The sequence below is a fragment of the Mercenaria mercenaria genome, chromosome 13 (genome assembly GCF_021730395.1).
Source record: "Mercenaria mercenaria strain notata chromosome 13, MADL_Memer_1, whole genome shotgun sequence".
Classification (NCBI taxonomy): domain Eukaryota; kingdom Metazoa; phylum Mollusca; class Bivalvia; order Venerida; family Veneridae; genus Mercenaria; species Mercenaria mercenaria.
In genome coordinates, this window is record NC_069373.1 from 54268595 (window position 1) to 54290617 (window position 22023).

Genomic DNA, 22023 nt, shown 5'->3' on the forward strand with positions numbered 1-22023 from the left:
AAATCACTTACTTTTCATTGTCAGAACCGAATGTATTTTACCAGTGCAGTTGTGATCATGTAGTCGGAGGACAATTTACTATTTCTAAAAGCTGTTATAGATACATGGTTCTAACATTCCTCCTTTCTAACTAATAGGATTTAAAGTAATTGTTTTAAGTATGTCAGTAAGGGACCTGGCACACATGAATCTTCGCCAGTATTTTCAGGCGTTTTCGTTACTTCACGCGATATTTGTAACCAGAAAATATCTACATTCATTAAAATAACCGATACAGTCAATAAATGGCATGGTGGTCTACGTATGTTACCAAGGGATTGGCTATTTTTTTAATCAATGTGATGTACTTCTATCGTACTGGTTTAACATTAGTTTATGAAAATATGAAACAAATTTCACGTTTTAAAGTACTTACCGATGACTTCATTTTTATTGTGTACTGCCGTCAGTTGCCAGTTGCTTGAATTGTCCGTTGAATGATCAAACAATTGTCCAGTCCTTGAAGGTTTTAGTCGGTATTTTATGGAACAGTTTACTGACATATACGTAGAATAATGTGGAAAAGTAGCGTATTTCTTTCAATAACCTGAAACTACTTCCATTGTCTTATGACGAGAACTTATCAAATGACGGATAACTGTCTTTCCTTTGAACCTCGGTCGATACTAGATTATATTCACTACGGTTTATCTCCGCTTTTTTTTTTGTGAAGAAAGCGTATTCAAAACTCTTGTGAATATTAAGATGCATTTTCTGTGAAGAAAGCGGTACGCGTATTCAAAACTCTTGTGAATATTAAGATGCATTTTCTGTGAAGAAAGCGGTACGCGTATTCAAAACTCTTGTGAATATTAAGATGCATTTTCTGTGACGAAAGCGGTACGCGTATTCAAAACTCTTGTGAATATTAAGATGCATTTTCTGTGACGAAAGCGGTACGCGTATTCAAAACTCTTGTGAATATTAAGATGCATTTTCTGTGAGAGTATTAAAGTTAAAGTCATGAAGAATGCGGAAACGTATTTGGCAATCGAGTCGTAATATTAAAACGACACAAAACTTACTCATCATAACATTAAGGTTTCCTTTTTTAGTGGATGGGGTATGGAGTGAATGGTTTGAATGGACTGCTTGCAGTGCCACGTGTAACCTTGGGCGTAGAACTCGAACCAGAAATTGCACATTCGACGACAAGGCGCCAAAGGGAGCGATATGTCCCGGAAAAAATTCGGAGACAAAGTTTTGTAGAGACACGCTCTGTACAGGTTTATATCTATTTCATATTTTGATTATTCCTCCTTTTGTGATGTGAATAAGACAAAAGGTTATATAAGATTTGTTGTATCTTTTAAGCCTTAGCATCATTATGACCATTTTGGGCATTTACATATAAGCCACACAAGACTTACTAACCCTGGGATTATAATTATTCATTGATATAAACCATTTCTTTATATTTTTTCCTTCGATTGAGAAAATTGCAGTTACCAAGTCGTTCATTCTTACTAGAGAACTTTAACACGGTCACCGTAAAAGTGTCACGTATGTTGACCTCAGAGTCATTATTATTTTGTTTCTGAATTTACTTTTCACACACAACATTTCATTTACACTACGATGTTAACGATTTGCATCAGCTCTCTTATTTAGTCTTGGTCACCACCGAAACAGGTACTACCTTGCAGACAAAGACTCTTTCTTGAAATAAATACGATATAAAACATCAATTTTGTTTAATGAAAGTAAACAGATTCCATTAGATTAAATAGGTATTTTCCATCATGACCTTTAGGTCATTACTGTTGTTGTTAAGGTATTAGAGCACTAATAGTAATGTTTAAAAAATGGCATTTGCTTGGTATATTCTAAAAGGTAACCGTATTTTGCACTATTTTGCAATTTTTGAACAACTTTTACCATGCCGTTTTTTTTTATAAATTTTGTATAACTTAAGGTATCTCCTCAAGCTCAAGTAGAGACAAATTTCAAAGTGATAGCCACTATCCAAAACGTTTGCAGAGAACTCATTTTACAATTAATTTTAATAAAAGAAACATCAAACTATTGGTAAACAATTATAAAACACAAAATAAAAATGTCAATATCATTTTTGCTATGGTGCCTCAAGTAAACGGATTTAATGAGACAGAATTCATACTTCAGCATTGAAAAAATAAGGTCGAATGCTGTGTTTCTGTTTTGAATTTTGCTTACTCCATTTCAAAATAACCTTACAGCAGGCATAAAACCTACCTAAATTTCTTCCAAAATATATAATCTAAGAGTGAAAGCAAAATAGAGAACTTTCACCGCGTGTAACTCAATATTTTTAAAGATGTGTAACTCTACCCCTTCTGTTTAAGTAGTAAATTCACTTTGACCACCAAGAAATCGCTTATAAGATTCATATTTTTCCATTTTTTTACAAGAAATCAATAATAAGTCTTGAAAGAAGTAAAATCTTACTAGAAAAAAGGAAAATAAGCAAAACAAAAGTTTTGGTCCCAGTAGGGTTCGAACCTACGCCCCCCTAAGAATTGCAGTAAAAGTAGGTTTATGGTAGGAATTGAATACTCTTCAAAAGGAGGTTCTCTATTAGTGATCTAATACCTTAAAAAGCACGTCATGTTAAATAAGTGGTGGTATAATTTCTATCAAAGAATTACTTTCTTCATTTTGCATATATTGATATAAATCTATAAACTAAGACATTTTCTATGCTACAAAAACAGTTGATGGAATTTGGTCCCAGTGGACTACATGGGCTGCATGCTCAGTGACCTGTGGTGATGGAGGGACCAGTATGAGACAGAGATTATGCGCTTATCCCGTGCCTGGAGCTCCTCATGGCAAAAATTGTACGGGAGATAGTTCTGAAAGTCGCTTGTGTGGTGGTGATAATAAAAACAACACTCTATGTGCAGGTATTTCTCTTTCAACATTTTCAAGGAAGTCATTATCGCAGTGGTTATCAGGCTGGACTTTAGTGCTAGCAGTATGGGTTCGATCCCCATTTGCGACTAAAATTGAAACTAGTGTTTAATGCCAGGTGATTGTTGATACTGGTAACGTTTCCAGCAGTATAGGTATCAACTAGATGTCCAGAAGTTAAGTTTGACCTCCATGTGATAGACCGGAAATGAGGTGTTCCTGGGACCATCTATTCCAGGTGGCACCTTTTATCTGAGCCACGTAAACTTAGAAAACTTTTATCTCGTTTTTCCGGGCTTCATGATGATGAGGTGTCTTTCTGAGAAACATATTATGCAAAACAAATAAAATATTGGTCGTTGACTTCAATTCACTTGCCCCTCATCGATGTGGATTCGGGCCTTGCTTTGGTCGTAAAATTCTTCATGTGAGGAAGCCACCCAACTGACTTACGGAAGGTGGGTAGTTCAAGCCAGGTGCCCGCCCTGTGGTCTTTCTCTACCATGAAAAGCTCGAAAGTTGCCCTATGACCTATGATTGTGTTAGTCTGGCGTTAAACCCAAACAAAACAAAATGAAACAACACAGATACCTTTTGCATTTACAAAATGCCTATGATTATGTAGCAAATGCTTATGTCCATTTACTGCATGCACATGGCCCTTTACCAATTGCCTATGACAAGTTACAAACTGGCTATGATTATTTACCAAATGCTTATGTCCATTTACTGCATGCACATGGCCCTTTACCAAATGCCAATGACAAGTTACAAACTGCCTATGATCATTTACCAAATGCCTATGGGAAGATACCAACTGCATGACCATTTACCAACCGCCTATGACCATTCACCAAATGCATATGGCAAATTACAAACTGCCAATGACCATTTATCAAATGCCTATGACAAGTTGCCAATGACCATTTATCGAATGCCTATGATAAGTTACCAACTGCCTATGATCGTTTACCAAATGCCTATGTCCATTTACTACATGCATATAGTCATTTACAAATGCCTTTGACAAGTTACCAACTACTTATTGTCATTTATACAAGGCCTATGACCATTTTTAAAATGCCTCTGACCATTTATTAAATGCATAATTCATATGATAATTTTAATTGTAGCTATGACAGTAAAGGCAGTTTGATATGTGGAGTAATTGTTATTAAACGAAGGAAATATCTGAATTGTCCAAAACAGAAAAATAGAGAGTTACTTCATTATGTCTTTTACTTAAGTTGACGGACAATGGGGAGATTGGGGCTCATGGTCAACATGCTCTGTCACTTGCGGTCATGGAGACGAGCACAGGACACGCTCGTGCGTGTTCGACCCAGATAGACCACATGGTCACGATTGTCCAGCAGGAGGCGAAAGCATGACACAGTCTTGCACAAAACTAGATTGTCCGGGTAAGTTATACGTATAAAAATATTAGATATCAATGTATATCATTTAACTTAGATATTGTCATTCCAACTTATCTACAAAGCAAAATTTAGTGAATATTTATCCCAGCTCCTTGAAACTCCTGTTAAGGGCTTTGACTGTTTTAGCTCAGTCGGAGAAATACTTTTTATTCTAGGAATGTCATGAATACACCTTAAACGCGATATTCAGTAACCATTGTGAATGATGGCTGAAGGCAGTTAAAACTTCAAAACAGAATGAATTACTTTTATTAATATTTCGGCAAAACTGTATTTTGCCTTTCTCAGGGTACAATCAACGTCTTAAGAGGACTGGTAGGGTTGGTTGTGATAGATTTTGTTTCTACTTTTAAACTGTCAATGGCTGCGGGCCTTAATGATAATCGTTGATCGCATTTCCTTAAATCTGTTGACGAAAGCATGTCACTTGTACATTATAAATTTGGCTGTGACCAAAAACAGATCTGGTGCGCCGGGGACATATTACAGACTCCGGTATATACCGGATTCAAGCAATTTGAACGAAAAGTATCATAAATGTATATATTTTGTAAGCTAACTTTTCGTCAGTATATTATACATATTATACACTAAATGCATGCGGACATGCAAAAAAATTCGTATTTTTGCCGTGCGCTCCAATTGATAATCACTTCCTGGCATGCGCAGAACGGCTGCACCAGATCTGTAATGAGAAACATCGTATAGAACTAAGTAAAACCTTCTAGAGGACATATTTTATCTTGATAAAAGGAACAAACATGATGGACTTATGAGATAAAGAAGATAAAAACGGCGGCAAGATGATAAATGTACTATCATCCACATAATGAATATTGCACAGATAGTTTCTAAGATTGCCCTACAAATAACTCCGCGATCTTTTACTAATGCAACAAATGTCAAAATATTCTAATATTACCAAAAGCTATTCTAAAGATATCATGAACAATAAATGAGAAACAAATATACCTAATATTTGATGTGTAACCTTGCATGAATCAGCAACTTACATCATCTAAATGGTCAGTCAGCTTGATTGCAGACAGTGACAAAACCGCGTGTTAGACTATTTCATTGTTGATTATTTATCCATGATCTATGTGAATGGAACCATTCTCTGGCGCGCATCAACTGTTTTGTTGTTGCGAATGTTATAAATAATAAAATGTTTTTTTTTTCGGAAATGTAACTCCGGTAGAAGGTAAACCCGCCACCAAAATTACATATGTTTGAAGGAAATCTAAGGACTCTTTAGTCAGATGAAATTTTAGCTCTGGTAGCGCTTTTTGTTGATTTTATTTCCGTTTGAATGGCAACACTGCAAAATAGTTGCGTTGGCCCGTTCATGCTTACAGAACAGCACTAGCTGACGGTTGTCTTTTCTGTTTAAAAGACAGGATTGCAGTATTTTTCACAATTGTTACGTTTGCAATGGCCTACTTATTGTACACTTAGTATATCAGATTACCCTAACACACGGAGAGTTGCAGACCAAGCTGTCTATTTCATGTGTTATTTCTAGTTTAACTTGTATCTCTGACAGCGGGCTATGGCAGCCACTTCCCGCTCTAAATATTCTTAATCAGGTACAACTGTAGAACTGGCAGCGAATGCAGTTTACCATTTCTCGTGTCACTTACAGCATTTGTGTTTGCCTTTTCATGTTTTATTAACTCTAAATTAGGTAGATTTGTAGTACTGGCAACGGGTTGTTGACCAAGTTACCGTTTGTTTTGGCCACTTCAAGTTTATAGGTTTCTAACTCAGACAGACTGAAAACAAGCACTGGCAGACAGTTGCGTTGGCCATTTCCAGTTTAAAATACACATTGGCAACAAGTTGTTTTGGTAATAACATATCATAGGCTGCTTCTGTGAAGCAGCAACTTAATATCATCGACATATAGTATACTGACTTTCACAAAGTAATGATAAATTAAGTCTAGTGTCTATGTGTTCTTAAAACTGTTTCACGGAAGTAAATAAACGATGGCTAGCCATTTCAGCTCATTCCATTAAATGCTCAGCTGGCTTGCATAACCGTATGGCTGGGGAGTATACAAGTTGGGATCTGGTTAAACTTGTACACTAAAAAGTTCAAGTTATAATAAAACAGTGTAAGAATTAAATCTTTGAGGGGCGTGCACGAAAATTTAGAAATTTGTGCATTTAATCTTTGTCTGCAGTCCAATATCTTTTCGATATAATTATGTACTTTGTTTAAAAGCTCAAAATTGACCTTGCGAAAACATGTGATAAATTAGAGGCATACTAATTGGACTTTTGAAGGCTAACCATTGGTATAGGAGTATCAAAAAAGGGATAAATGGTCCCGGATGTAGTATTTCTTTCTGCTCATCATGCAGTAGTCTTTATAAAATCGAGTAACAATTAAATAATAAAGACAGCGTAGGTGGCGTGCAAAAAAAAAATAAACGTTACAACATTTGTGCGTCCACCGCTCGTATGACATCAGAAGTCGGTCTAGAAGACAGATGTCAGCCAAGTTAAAGCCATGTTATTTATAAAATACTGGAGCAAAATGATAGAAAAAAAATGCAAGGTTCATTATGTCAACTTTCGAAGAAATGAGGAATGTTTCTGTCTGGGATAGATTGTGTCCATTAACAAGGACATGATATAAATAATAAATCTATTACTTTATGTTTTAGTTGACGGTGTTTGGCTAACATGGTCTCCTTGGACCGCGTGCTCAGTCACGTGCGGAGGAGGTCTAGAAACCCGCAACCGTGTCTGTCACTTCCAAAACCACGTGCCGCAAGGGAATTATTGTGTCGGAGCAGAACGTGAAAAACAAACTTGTAATAACGACACATGCGCAGGTATGCCAAAAGTCATAATGTTTGTATAATAGGTTAAAGATGTACTATGTTCACATTTCACTAATTAGAATATTCTAAAGAAAGATATCGATAACTGTATATGTTGAGCTGCGCTTATAAATGTCATATCTAGAAGAACATTTTATCCCCCCACTTGGGGGGGGGGGGGATATAGATTTGCCCTTGTCCGTCCGTCCGTCCGTCCGTCCTTCCGAGAATGTTGTGTTGCGCCTAGCTCCAAAAGTATTTGACGTAGAGTCACAACACTTTACGGGAATGTTGGTCAGCATGTGTAGTTGTGCACCTGGGGTTTCGCGTTCGGATTCATTCAGTCGTGTAGGATTTATGGCCCCTGACTTTGTAAAAATTGGTCATTTTAGTGTTGTGTCGCGCCTAGCTCCAAAAGTATTTGACGTAGAGTCACAAAACTTAACAGGAATTTTGGTCAGCATGTGTAATTGTGCACCTAAGGTTTCGCGTCCGGATTCATTCAGTCTTGTAGGAGTTATGGCCCCTAACGTAGTAAAAACATGGTCATTTTAATGTTGTGTCGCGCGTAGCTCCAAAAGTATTTGACCTAGAGTCACCAAAGTTTACAGGAATGTTGGTCAGGTTGTGCAGGTGTCCTTTGTCATGTAGTGGGGGCATCTGTATCCCATGGACACATTTCTAGTTTCAAAAAAACTTCCAGTCTTTTTAACGGAATAACTCGGAAGTTTACATACGTTTGCGGTGTGCCTTCTGGTCATAATGGCACATCTAGTACAATAATGGCCCGAGAGCCATCGTTAAACTAGATGGGCCATTCTGAACAATTGACACATCGCATACGTTTATTGCCCTTTCTGTTTTGTGTATTTCTACATGACGTCGACGTCAGAACGCACGGACGTTCCACCAGGGACCGAAAGTATGCCAATATCAGTTGAGCAAAATAAATGGTATTTGTGCAATTCTAACATTAATTTGTTACTGTTTATAGTAAGGTTTAGAATGAATATTAATTAGTTGTGTTTACATACACATTAATTAGTGTGCAATATTTTTAAATGGACAAATAGTACTATTCCCACGTACAAACTTGCTTATTTTAAGTTTACGTAGTTACTGTGTAGTCATTGTTCATAATTTTAAATATGTAATTTAGGCATAATATGTCTTTAATAGGTTTAGTAGAACTAAGCTTCGATCAGATCATATTTGAAAGGCCACATCTTCACTCTTAATTTTGTTATCTATGAAATTAATACTTTCCTTCGTTATTAATTTGAAAAAAAAAAGATATAAACAAAATGATTCAGGGAGTTCGAGGTAGTATTTCTGTATAAAGCACTTGTTTGTTCTGTATGGTAGCCAGCCGAACATTGTGGCCTTGGAAATATCAGATTTCATGCGAAACTTTGTATTAAACCATTTATCGTCAAAATTTGATATAAAATGAAATTTAATTTTGTACATTCATGTATGCGGCAATAAGTTTATGTGTCAATATGTTTACGTTAAAGGCAATTTTACGTACAATATTGAATTTAATAAATTCATATCTTGTAGCAGATTCTTTTGGAAGTAAAGTAGGCAACCAAACAATATATAACTTGGTAAATTAGTGTCTGTTTATGAGGGGTAAAGAAATTGTGCAAAGACGTTTTTTACAAAGCAAAGTGTAACCGTTGTGCACTAAATGGTTTGCCAATGCAGGCCATGCCCTGTGATTAGTGACTTTTACGTATTTGTCCATCTTTAGATGGATAGCAATTTCACAAATTTAGATTGTACCTAAAGATGAGCAATCACGTGGATTTTCATTAGATATTTGTTCAATTTAAGTGGACGGCATTTTTTCGGAGTGGGGTAAATGGTCAAAGTGTACAACAACTTGCGGCGGCGGAGAGCAGACGAGAAATAGAACGTGCGAGTTTATTCCACCTGCTGCCCCTCGTGGCAAAAATTGTACTGGACCATGGGACGAAAGCCAGTCGTGTAGTGACAATTCGTGCCCCTGTAAGTCATTTTTCTACTTAGTTGAATGTGGGGTTTTGGTACCATAACACGCAGCTAAACATCATTGATACAAACTTTGATGCAATGTTTTTTTTCAGATTTGCATTAATATTTAAAGACGTTTTGGAAGCAACTAAATTGAATTAAAAGTGGAAACAAGCTGGGCCTATAACACTTGTTATATAATCATTGAAAAACACGTTACGAAAGCTCATAAGTTAGAAAGTTAACTTTACTAAACAGCTCACATTTTACTAACTGCTTTGGTAATATTCACTGATGTATTCAATTATAAGCGTGCGCCAAAATAATGTTTGTATATTTCTAATTCCATACATAATAATTGCGATATTGTTGTTCATTGATACATCTTGTGATTGGAATTGATGAAATCCAGTTATGATACACGAAACAATATTTTGTGGTGGAAATGCATATTCCTGTAAATATACGGTATCTACATTTTGTTTATATGAGCTTTATTCTTCCTGCCGTTAGGCACCTACTCTGCATCCTAGTGCACAGAGGCACCTACTATGACTCCTCGTATACCAATTCACCTACCCTGCATCCTAGTGCACAGAGGCACCTTCTATGCCTCCTCGTATACCAAGACACGTACTATGCATCCATGAACACTGAAGCTTCTATTATGCGTCTTCGTACACCAAGTCACTTACTCTACATCCTCTTAAACTGTGGCATCTACTCTGCCTCCTTGTACTACCAGTACTCTGGTGCACCTATACTGCGTCCTCGTACATTGAGGCACCTACTCTACCTCATTGTATTTTGAGGCACCTACTCTGCATCTCCGTTACACAAGGAGGCACTTACTATGCGTCCGTACATTGAGTCACCTACTCAGTCTCCTCGTACTAGGAGGCGCCTTCTTTGCATTCGTGCATTGAGGCACCTACTCTGCGTTCGTACAGTAAGGCACCTACTCTACCTCCTCGTGCCGTGCACGGAGGCACCTACTCTGCGTCCATACATTGAGGCAACTACTCGGCCTCCTCGTACACGGAGACACCTACTCTGTGTCCGTACATTGAGGCACCTACTCTGCCTCCTGGTACACGAAGGCACCTACTGTGCGTCCGTACATTGAGGCACATATTCTGCCTCCTTGTACACGGAGGCACCTACACTGCATCCCTGGACAGGGCACCTACTTTGCGTCCTCGTATATTGATGCACCTTCTGAGCCGCGTGAGGCAACTATTGTCTGCTTATTGAAGCGAATGCTTTAGAAATTACTAAATTATAGTCTAAAACAGACAGATTGATTGTCGTATACTGATCAGTTTATCTTTGACCACCGTTATTGGTTATGCAGTATAAAAATCAACTGAAAGGTTCATTTATACATAATTTCTATGTCCCTGATAAAACTGCATTTCGAAATATTCCGTTTTTAAAATAAAAATATTTAAACTATCTAAACTTTGACTGACCCAAACCATGAATTATACAGCCATAATCCCATCATTTTCCCTTCAATTTTCTACATAAAATGTGTAAAAATTGTCATATATGCATTTACGTAAAGAAACTTTTTATATAAAACCGTTAATACGAAACCTGAGGTGTAATCGTTTTCATTCTCTCAAAGCATGTATCTTTTGAATGATATGTATTTCAGCAACAACAACATAAAAAAACAAAAACAAAAAACAACAAAAAAAAAAAAAAAATAAAAAAATTGATGGACCAAAATAAGTTTTGTTTTGACTTATTTTGAAGCAAAAGTATTTTCAGGGCGAAGTTGTTGTAGCATCAAATGCAGACGACACGTTTTATCACGTAGATATCATTTTCAAAAGATCAATCTAATGATTTTGTCTTTTTAGTTAATATGTATTGTTTTTTTTTGTTATAAGCATTGTATTTACCTGATAATGTTTGAATGATTATAAACTTGAAGTGGAGAGATAACCTGTATGGGCTCTGGCGCTCAGATAATCTAAACGGTACTCCGAGGCCTCGGGTTTACATCCCTGTCTAAGAGTACATTTTATTTATATTTTTTACGCTTTTATGCATATTTTGTCCATTTACTTATATTTAGTACGTTTGTTTATGTTTTGCCCCTTTGTTTGTTTTTAGACCGTTTGTTTATCTTTAGTCCTTTTGTTTATCTTTAGTTCGATTGTTTATGTTTAGTCCGTTTGTTTATCTTTATTTCAGGAGGAACAACATTTTCATACGTCAGTGATTGGACGTTGCTACCTCTTCTTTTTATTTTGTTTCATGGTTAAAATATATGTTTCGTATGTGTTTAATAAAAAGGATGTAACTGTGATTTTTTATCTTCATTTAAGAATTTTCAGTTTCATCTTAAACTGTATAACAATACGCATGCACATTAGCCGAAGCTGTATTATCACCAACAATTAATCATTTTGCATTTAAAGAAAAAATAAAGAAAACTACCAACAGCAATTTCAATTTTGATTGTATTCTTTGCGAACTTGGATACATAAAAGTTAAAAACATAAATAGGTATAAGCCTAGTCCATGTGCACGTTTGCAGACAGTATAAACGCAGTCAATATTTTAACACCAATTTTGCATATTTTAATCTCTTTTTGTGCTAAGAATGTCACGTCTAGGGATGTCGGTCACACGAAGAAATGATTTCAGACGATCCTCGCTAACGGAGTTCTTAGCAAAGTGTCACCGATTTCGAGAGAACTTCTGTTCTATTTGCCGTCATCGAAAACGAAAGTACGTTGGCATTTCACAAAATCAATGTGTCTGTTGACAATGTAACTTATTTTCGGTAATATCGTATAAATTTGTACAAAAAGTGTATAATATAGGAATAGGTCCCACACTTTAGCTTCTGCTTTAGTGAGGTTACTCGAAAAAATCCGCAAATAGAAATCTACTAATGAGAGTATTGAAATGGTATATTCTTTTATAATAGTCTGCTTGAGTATTTGAAATCAAAAGCGTTGTTTCCAAAAGTTATGTCACATTTTGTTGAAAAGACAACAGACACAACTACGGAATGTATATTTTCAAACTTGTTTCGAAAGGTTATTTTGAAGCAGTTCAAAAAAAGTAGCAAGCCCATTTTTTTGGGACGTTGTCATATTGAAAACATTTATTAACGTCATTCGTTTCAGTCCAGTAGAATAGAAATTTAATCTGTTTGACAATCCCTATTTTGTACAAAGCTCATCCGGTTCATCATTAGATAAAAAAACGTGAACGACTTGTTGGTAGCTGACTCATTCGTGAAATGCCTGTCTCATGTATCAGGGACGATTTTTTTTTAATAAAAGAAACTGTCAGAATTATCGATTTTTTTAAGTCATAAACCTATTATACTGTAGAAAGAAATCTGTGACATGGAAAAATGGTGTTAATTAAATCTGTGACATTTATAAGAGACAAAATGGCAGTAGGTTTATCTCTGTTCAATGATAGTAACTTTTTGGGGGCAAAAGAATGATATATTATCAAAAATAATTTACATATTGAATAGAAACATCCATTCTGTGAAATGGCAACCTGACGGCAAATAATACAGTCGTCCTTTGGCTCATAAATCAGTTACCGAGACTTGTTCGAAATGATTTCTTCGTGTGACAGACATTCCTGTACATAGAGAGAGTTTTGTTTCGGAACCTTTTCTAGTAATAATTAGAAGACCGTATTGAGATAGAATCTCTAAAAGTTCTCAAAAGAGTGATTTTTTCTAACAATTACTACGCGTAAAGGAGAAGAATAGAGTTTGCCAGTTTGCAGTCGTTTACATGTCAATCACTTCAAACACCTGTTTGCCCTTCGTGACCTCGGTACATGTCTTTGAAGCTTACCGAAATGTCATCGAGAATTGTGCGTGTACATTTCACTACGGCCGGAGTTTATCGATAAGCATGTTTCAAACACTCGAATAGGCCTAAATCAAATTTTTGTTTGTTTGCCGCTTAATTTGTTTTTATTTCAGTCCATTAAATATTTTTGTCTCGTATCATCCTGTCGACTTTGTAGTCTTGTTATTGCTTTAATATTCATAAAGAGTGCCCTCAATCGGCAAAAGTTTTACGTGACGTCTGTTTTCTCAGTACTTACAGTTTCTGAAATAATAGATGTAATAGAATCGTGTCATCGGTTTATTTTACTGTGTCATGCACTAGTGTATTAGTATTCTCAGTCCGTGTAATTGAGTTTGTTGGTTTAGCTTCGCACATTCAAGCTATATGTCATCACCGGTAGGCACCTGGGTAGAACCATCGACCTTCCGGAAGCAAGCTGGGTGGCTTCCTAACATGAAAAATTCAACGCTCCGGATGAGGCTCGAACCTACATTGGTCAATGGCAAGTGATTCGAAGTCGGGGACCTAAACACACTCGGCCACGGAGGCCCCGTATATTTGAGTTTTACAATGCGCACCCGCATACTGTAATCGTGCGTATGTCATCTATAGGAAAGCATTTTATCGGAAACATTCGTCTAATGAAAGAATGCTATGAAATTCTGATCATTTCATTACATCCAGCAATAGAAAAAAACTTAATTTTAATTAATCTAAATCAGGTATGTCATTTTGCGTTGTCTTGAAAGGACGACGTTAGTGGTCTTCTTTGAAGATACAAGGAACATAAATAGATACATTATTCTTGACGATATGCAGCATAGAAATCGAGAAAAGAAAACACTTAGAAATATCGACAATTGTAATCTGTGAAAATTTTACAACAGTCCGTTGAAAAATTTGGAGTGGCGCATTCTACCATAAACGAGGAAAGTATAATACGCTTTTTAGCTCGACTATTCGAAGAATAAGTAGAGCTATCCTACTCACCACGGCGTCGGTGCGGCGTCGGCGTCGGCGTCACACCTTGGTTAAGTTTTTCGTACCAGTCCACATTTTGACAAAGTCTTTTGAGATAAAGCTTTGAAACTTTCAACACTTCTTTACCATCATCATGGCCAGTTATAGGCAAGAGCACGTAACTCCATCAAGGATTTTGGCTGAATTATGGCCCCTTTTGACTTAGAAATCATGGTTAAGTTTTTCGTACCAGTTCATATTTTGACAAAGTCTTTTAAGATAAAGCTTTGAAACTTTCAACACTTCTTTACCATCATCATGGCCAGTTATAGGCAAGAGCACATAACTCCATCAAGCATTTTGGCTGAATTATGGCCCCTTTTGACTTAGAAATCATAGTTAAGTTTTTCGTACCAGTTCATATTTTGACAAAGTCTTTTGAGATAAAGCTTTGAAACTTTCAACACTTGTTTACCATCATCATGGCCAGTTATAGGCAAGAGTACATACCTCCATCAGGGATTTTGGCTGAATTATGGCCCCTTTCGACTTAGAAATCTTGGTTAAGTTTTTCGTACCAGTTTATATTTTTTGTAAAGTGTTTGATATATGGCTTTGAAACTTTTATCACTTGTTCAGTATAATAGTCTCTATCTGTAGGAAAGAGAAAATAACTCTGTCATCTATTTTGGCTGAATTATGACCCTTTTTGGACTTTGAAATTAGTTCTGTTTTCATACAAGTCCATGTTTTGTCAAAACTATTTGACATATGGCTTTTTAACTTTGAACTCTTGTTTATCATTATGATTTCCATCTGTAGGCAAGAGTACATAACTATTTTGACTGAATTATGGCCGTTTTTGGACTTTGAAATTGGCTCATATACTGCCATTTAGTGTAAGACTTATCGAAGTCATAGTAATACAGGAACATTGTTTGTCTAATCTATTTATTTCTTTTGTCTGAATATCCATGGAAATATTTTGACCCCATTCTTAAATCAATTCTTCGAATAGTCGAGCGCGCTGTCATCAGACAGCTCTTGTTATACATACATTTGTTATCGGTTATTAAGGCATTGACAGAAAGGGCATCTGTGTCTGATTCTTGTAAGTGTCACATACGTAGCGAAACATGTTTTATGAGGACTGCGTTGGCTTAAAAATATATATGTGATACATTGTCTGCAATTTTTACACGTCACATGTTTTCTTTGAAAAGACGTTACGCACATTTGATGTACATTAAAACTGTTGTATATGGGAATATACCTATTAATCGAATCGTCCCGTTGCCAAAGCTAGTTTGCATCTCGAAGTGCTTTTTAATTTGCTTAACATGTAATTAAGAATATTTTTATTTAGAGCTAATGCTGTGTAAATGATTGCAGAGATAAATATTGTCATATTCCGTTTTTTCCGCACTCAAAATACTTTTGACAAGATCAGCGCAAAGAAAACTGACTTTTGTCAAAAATTCGATTTAATCAAACAAAAGACTATTTCTAGACGGAATATTTCGTATGCTTTTCCAGACAGTTTTTGCCTTATTTTTATTATTCATAAAAATCGTCAATATAAAAAACTGTATATCCAAAATATATCTCAAAGTGTTAATTTTCGCGTCATACCCATTTAATAAAAATGTTTTAAAACATGTATCGTCCATGAACCGAGCCTGCAACATTTTCGTTTATGTCGTGTTGGGTGACCTGTGGTTTTCCACTTTTATTTTGCCAAGACATGCACCACACAATATCTTTTTCCTTAGTGTTATTGAATTGCTTGAAATTTAAGAACGAAATCGGGACTTATGTTCGAAGAATCGTCAGTCTGTTCGGCGTCATGACATACATTAAACTTAAGATGCCCTTGACTGAAAATAATACATTCAAAATTGTTTTTTGTTGAAACAGTGCTATATAAATTATCTACAATAAACCCATCGCGTTCGTCATTACTAAGATCGACACATTTTCTGTATGTGTTGTATAACAAGAGCTAGTTTATACGTATTTTGGCGGGAAAGTTGCACGTGCTGTCCATGATGTGCCTTCGGTAGACTGCGTATACGTGCATAATGTTATATGTTGACCTTACATTTTCGTGTAAATAGAAATGGTAAACAGGTATCTTAAATCAGAAACCAACACATAAATCAAAACACAACTAATTTTTGATTGTACACGCGTGTCATTGTAAGAGTAACGACGGCTGGTGACTGTGACGTATACACTGCGCATTGGTGAGCTGTCAATCAGTTACTCTGTCTATGTGACAGAGTACAGCGGAGCTCTTTGATTCTGGTTATGACGAATAATAATATCTGTCATGTGTTTACGAATCGGATAGAAATATCCTACCCAAGGGTACCTGCGCGTTGGGCGGTAATGAGGCTTGCCGAATTACCGCCCATGCGCAGGTGGCCGAGGGACGGATATTTCCATCCGATTCGTAAACACATGACTGATATTGTTTCTTGTATATCGTCTACATGTTAGCATTTTATTCTGGCAGATTATTTTTCTTGCATACCGTATTTTACTGACAAATAACAGGTAGAACTATTTTCTTTGCAGCACTCTTTCTTATAGTAGGCTAGAGCGCGGGAAATTGACGTCATGATGTTTTGCGTTACGCACAATAACAAAGTTCCACTTAAGTTTTATCGTTTGTAGCGTAACGTTATGTTCTTATGGTAAACTAACGTATTTTGAATCGAGAAATATACTATTAGGAACGGAGAGAAACTATCAAGGTACCTGCTTTTTTCGTATTTTTACACAAACAATATATTATCAGTGCATGAACCACTAGTTGTCATTAACAGCACGAGAGTCATCTGGCATGGAGGGTGCCAGATGGGTTTTGCCGGCATGGGTAAAATCGCCGGAAACGCCAGTCCGGTGTGCAAGAAATCAGATTTCGTCTCGACTTGAAATGTCAAAACTCTATACTTCTCCTTTACGCGTAGTAATATACAATCATCTATGTTTTTCAAGGACAAACGCCTCTTGGTCTTTATTAACATTATAAAATCTTTATACAGTTGTGTAGCATCCATATCTAACGCATATTAGTCAATTAATATGGATGTTTTAAAGCTGTATAAAGAATTTATAAACTTGTTAAAGGCCAATAAGCCAAAAATCCGAAAGACAGACTTGATTATTTATCGTTTGTTTTAACTTTGCAAAGTAGTCAATAACACATGCCAGCCATAATGATTTCGCATTACACATGTCAATCATAATTGATTACGTATTAAACATGCCAACTATAAGTGATTACGCATTGGCACATGCCAGCCATAGTGATGACTTATTACACATGTCAGCCATAGTGATTACACATTACACATGCCAGCCATAGTGATTACTCATTACACATGCTAGCCATAGTGATTACGCATTGACACATGCCAGCAATAGTGATTACTCATTACAGATGTCAGCCATAGTGATTACGCATTACACATGACAACCATAAGCGATTTCACACTTTACATGCCAGCCATAGTAATTACGCATAACACATGCCAACTATAAGTGAGTACGCATTACACATGCCTGTCATAGTGATTTCGCATTACAAATGACAATCATAAGTGATTACGCATTACACATGTCAACCATAAATGATTATGCAGTACACATACCAAACTTATATCATTATAAGTAATGAAAGTTTCAAAAAACTTTAACCTGTTTAGCATCATATTGTTTCGGGTGACGTCTAAAAATATATACATTTAAACAAGACCTTCTTTTAAAGAGGTAAGTGAAATAAGTAATTTTGTAAAATCTGTTTTTTTAACGTTAACAAATTGCATTAATGATACGTACATATTGCAATTTAAAATGAGGTTACCAAGTAGTTGTCTTAGTTATTTATTTCAGTTAAATATACGTTTCATTTCTATTCTTGGAAATAGTATCTCATTTTCAAAGCATAAAAGTTTACTTTATAACTAAAATTATTTTAGATGTCACCCGAAACATGTACTCCCTTTTTGCTTTGCTTTGTAACTTTCAATGTACAAACTTACATAACAAAAGCTGTTACTGTAATCGAAACGAATGATTTTCCAGAATAAAAAAAAGTATTTAGACTGTTTTCGTTTTGGGTGGCATCTAAATGTTTTGATGATACTTCAAGCGTGTACATTGAATTGGTAGTCAATTTACATGAAGAACTTATGGTAAATACATGATTTTATAACATTATACATACTTTGTCATTTTAGCTACTACGAGCTCCACCTCAACGACTACCACTCCTACAACTACAACCCGCGCACCCACGACTACGTCCACAACGACCTCTACAACGTCAACAACTCAAACGACTACGCCGTTAACGACCTCCACCTCAGTGGCCACAACACCATCGACTACGACCACAACCGCCTTACCAACAACTCCGAGTAAGTCAAAAATAAAAACAATTAAGTACAGGGGAACGTTTGAAGTTATTGGTATTATGATATGTTTATTCATTAACATTTGACAGTTAACATTCAAACAATTGAAATTTCTTCGATAATTCCAAAAAACGACCTTTAATATAAGCGCTGCATTTTTTAAATTAACACATTTTTGTCTGTAAATATGTTCAAGATTTATTTATGCCCCCTTCGAAGAAGCAGGGGTATATTGCTTTGCACCTGTCGGTCGCGTCGGTCGGTAGAATGAACGGATTCCACCCAATAATTTGAGAACCGCTTAAGTGTCGTAGCATGATTGGGATTACATGTAGGGGATGACCCCTAAAGTTTTGGGGTCAAAACGTCAAAGGTCAGGATCAGGGTCACAAGGATCTGAACCTTGAAAACGGTTTCCGCCAAATAACTTGAGAACAACTTGACCCGGAACTTCAAACTTGGTAGCATGGTTGTACTTATAAAGTAGATGACCCTTATTGTTTTAGGGTCAGTAGGTCAAAGTTCAAGGCCAAAGGGCCTTAACCTTGAAAGACAGTTTCAGCACAATATAACTTGTGACCCACTTGACCCAGAACTTTCAAACTTGATAGCATAATTTGGCTTATAAAGTAAATGACCTATTGTTTTTGTGTCAATATGTCAATGATTAAGGTCACAGGGACCGGAATATTGAAAACAGTTTCCCCTCAATAACTTGAGAATAACTTGACTCGGAACCTTTAAGCGTGATAGCATGATTTGGCTAATGAATTAGATGACCCCTATCGTTTTTGGAATCAATTGGTTAAATGTCAATGTCACAGGGACCTAAATATTGAAAATATTTCTGCACGGTAAATTGACAATCACTTGACCGCAAACCTTCAAACTTGATAGTATGATTGGGCTAAATGAAGTAGACGACATCTGTGTTTTTGGGTCAGTAAGTCAAAGGTCAATGCCAAAGGAGCCTGAACCTTGAAAACTGTTCCCACTCAATAACTTAAGAGCCACATAAACCAGTATCTAGGAACCTGATAACATGATTGGGCTTATGAAGTTGATGGCTCCTATTGTTTTAGGGGTTAGCAGGTCAAAGGTCAAGGACATAGTGATCATGGGACTGAAAATTGGACAACCCATCATTGTGGCATACTTGTTTTACAAACAGGACTTTTTATTCAGGCTTTATTTTGTTTCAGTTTCAATTTACAAATAAACATATATTACTCTTACTTCAAATTCTCTTATTCATTTCTGGTACAGGGTCATGTTTCCTTTGCCAAGGACCTCCCGTCATCTGTGAGAAACTAAATTTTCCAGCAGAATGCCCGCTAGAAAAGCAATTTTGTATCAACTCTTTGAGCAACTTCAAGAATGCATCCAGAATCGTTGATATGAGGTATTTATCATTTCGTCAAAATCAGTATATTGTTTTGGGTTTCATTTGTATGTGTTGTCACAATCAATGCTTATGTAGCTTGCACAGTCCTAGTGTTTAATCCGTCTTTTATGTGTTATCGCACTCATTGATTCTGCAACTTACACCGTCATAATGATTTTTACCCGTCATGTATGTGTTGTCGCAATCATTGAAGATGCTGCTTTCATAATCCTAGTGCTTTTTACCCACCATTTGTCTGTGTTGTCACAGTCATTGTTGCTGCAGCTTTCGCCGTCATAATGTTTTACCGGTCATTTGTCTGTGTTGTTGCAAAAATTGTAAAATTGTAACTGCAGCGTCCATAGTCTTAGTGTTTTATTCTTCATTAGTATGAGTTGTCGCAATTATTGCTATTGCAGCTTTCATTGTCATAGATTTTAACCGTTATGTGTTTGTGTTGTCTCAATAATTGTAATTGCAGCGTCCATAGTCTAGTGTTTCATTTTTCATTTGTATGTGTTGTCGTAATTGTTGCAGCTTTCACCGTCATAGAGTTTTACCCGTCATTTATGTGTTGTCGCAATCATTGTTAATGCACTTTTAATATTCCTAGTGGTTTTTTTTACTTGTCTTTTGTACGTGTTTTTGCTACTACAATTTTCATAGTCATGGCGTTTTACTTGCCATTTATATGTTTTATCGCAATCGTTGCTACTGCAGGTTTCAGAAACCTAATGTTTTACTTAAAATGAGCTAGAGCAATTCATCCGTTTATGAGTTATTTAACAGACAACAACAATTTCAGTAAAGAAGTGGTCAAAACTCCGGTAAAATTTGGCCTGTTTTTTACAATCGTCTATCTGCGTATCAAATATAATTTTAGTTCATTCATCCTTTCGAACATTTATCGCACGGACATCGACATTTTGCTGAATTGTATACCAATGTGGCCATAAATGTAGCAAAAAGAAAATTGAACTACTCGGCGATTGTATCTTATGATTATATACCAGCGTAAGAAACATCAACTCAACCCATCTGTACTTTCGTGAGTTACCACAGGTAAATTCACGGAGCGCACGGCTTCACCGACACAGTAAATCCTGTATACCCTCATCTTACACTTCGTTAATTTCATAGAAAAATCTGCCTTATCCCATTTGTCTTAGTTGTGGATAGTATCAATATTAAATTAAGACAAATGTCATTTATTCAATCTTTCTTTTGTTACCTTTTTATGATATCACTTTGACTGCAACAATACTGATACAATGCCGGTACCTCATAAAATGCATACCTTCGGCAAGAGTTGTCCTGATTTTCAATCAAGCAACAAACAAATTTAATACAAAATGTAAATTATGTTGATTATTTTTTTTGAGGGACTTTTTAATTTCATGTTTTTTTTTGCCATACTTTTCTCACTTTAAATATTTCAGGGACTATCTCTACAACAGACTAAAAATCGGCTCTGCTATTAATTTGCTAGGTTACGTTTTTTTTTATCATCAAAAATCGTGTAATAACTCCAACGACAATCAAGTACATCTATCCTTAACTAATCCCTATCTACTACGAGTCACTCACTAAACCTGAATAAAGTCCCAGGTCTTTTTGTTTCATACCTTTTAGATGTTTTATTCTCATTCTATTATGAAGAAGAGGAAGTTTATTCATACAATCATCATAATAATACACATTACATGATATATTTGATGTAGGTCAACATGACCCATGATCAAATCAAAAGTTGACAATTAATACAAATTCTGAAAAGGATTGTCAATGGCGGAAATATGCTTAAAGTGTTTAACTACATGCATAAAACTACACCTCGTTGTGACAAATAATCATAGGTTATTAGATTTGTAACGAGAAACATGCACGAGTTCTGCAGCGTACATACTGCGTGATCTTATAGAAGAGCAATGTTACTCCGCGAAAGAACAAGTGCATATTTCTCGATGCAAATCTAACAATCTTTTATTACATACTCATCTACGCTTAAAACTAGTAAATAGATGATACGATTCTGATATTAAGCAAAGTGAACTTGAAAATATCGTCGTTAGGGAACTTTTGAATGCGTCGACATACATGAAAGTGTCGTCACAAATGACGTCACACACCAATATGAAATTTGAACGTCAATTAGAAAAAAATTGACGTATACAATTACATTGTAAGTAAACAGGAATTAAAAATGTGT

General features: G+C 35.9%; 1 protein-coding gene across 4 annotated transcripts in view; it reads left to right on the plus strand.

Annotated features, from left to right (window-relative positions):
- The window catches only part of LOC123530313 (SCO-spondin-like), an 88639-nt gene that overhangs the window by 62042 nt on the left and 4574 nt on the right, over positions 1–22023 (plus strand). For 3 of the 4 annotated variants that reach the window (XM_053521871.1, XM_053521873.1, XM_053521872.1), the window contains 7 exons: positions 1095–1265; positions 2733–2924; positions 4179–4352; positions 7045–7215; positions 9043–9216; positions 18254–18433; positions 19697–19832. In XM_053521871.1, the coding sequence (XP_053377846.1) occupies positions 1095–1265; positions 2733–2924; positions 4179–4352; positions 7045–7215; positions 9043–9216; positions 18254–18433; positions 19697–19832 (1198 nt within the window). Of the gene's footprint in view, positions 1–1094; positions 1266–2732; positions 2925–4178; positions 4353–7044; positions 7216–9042; positions 9217–11406; positions 11522–18253; positions 18434–19696; positions 19833–22023 lie in introns of those variants that run through there. The other variant, XM_053521874.1, reaches the window with a different exon arrangement.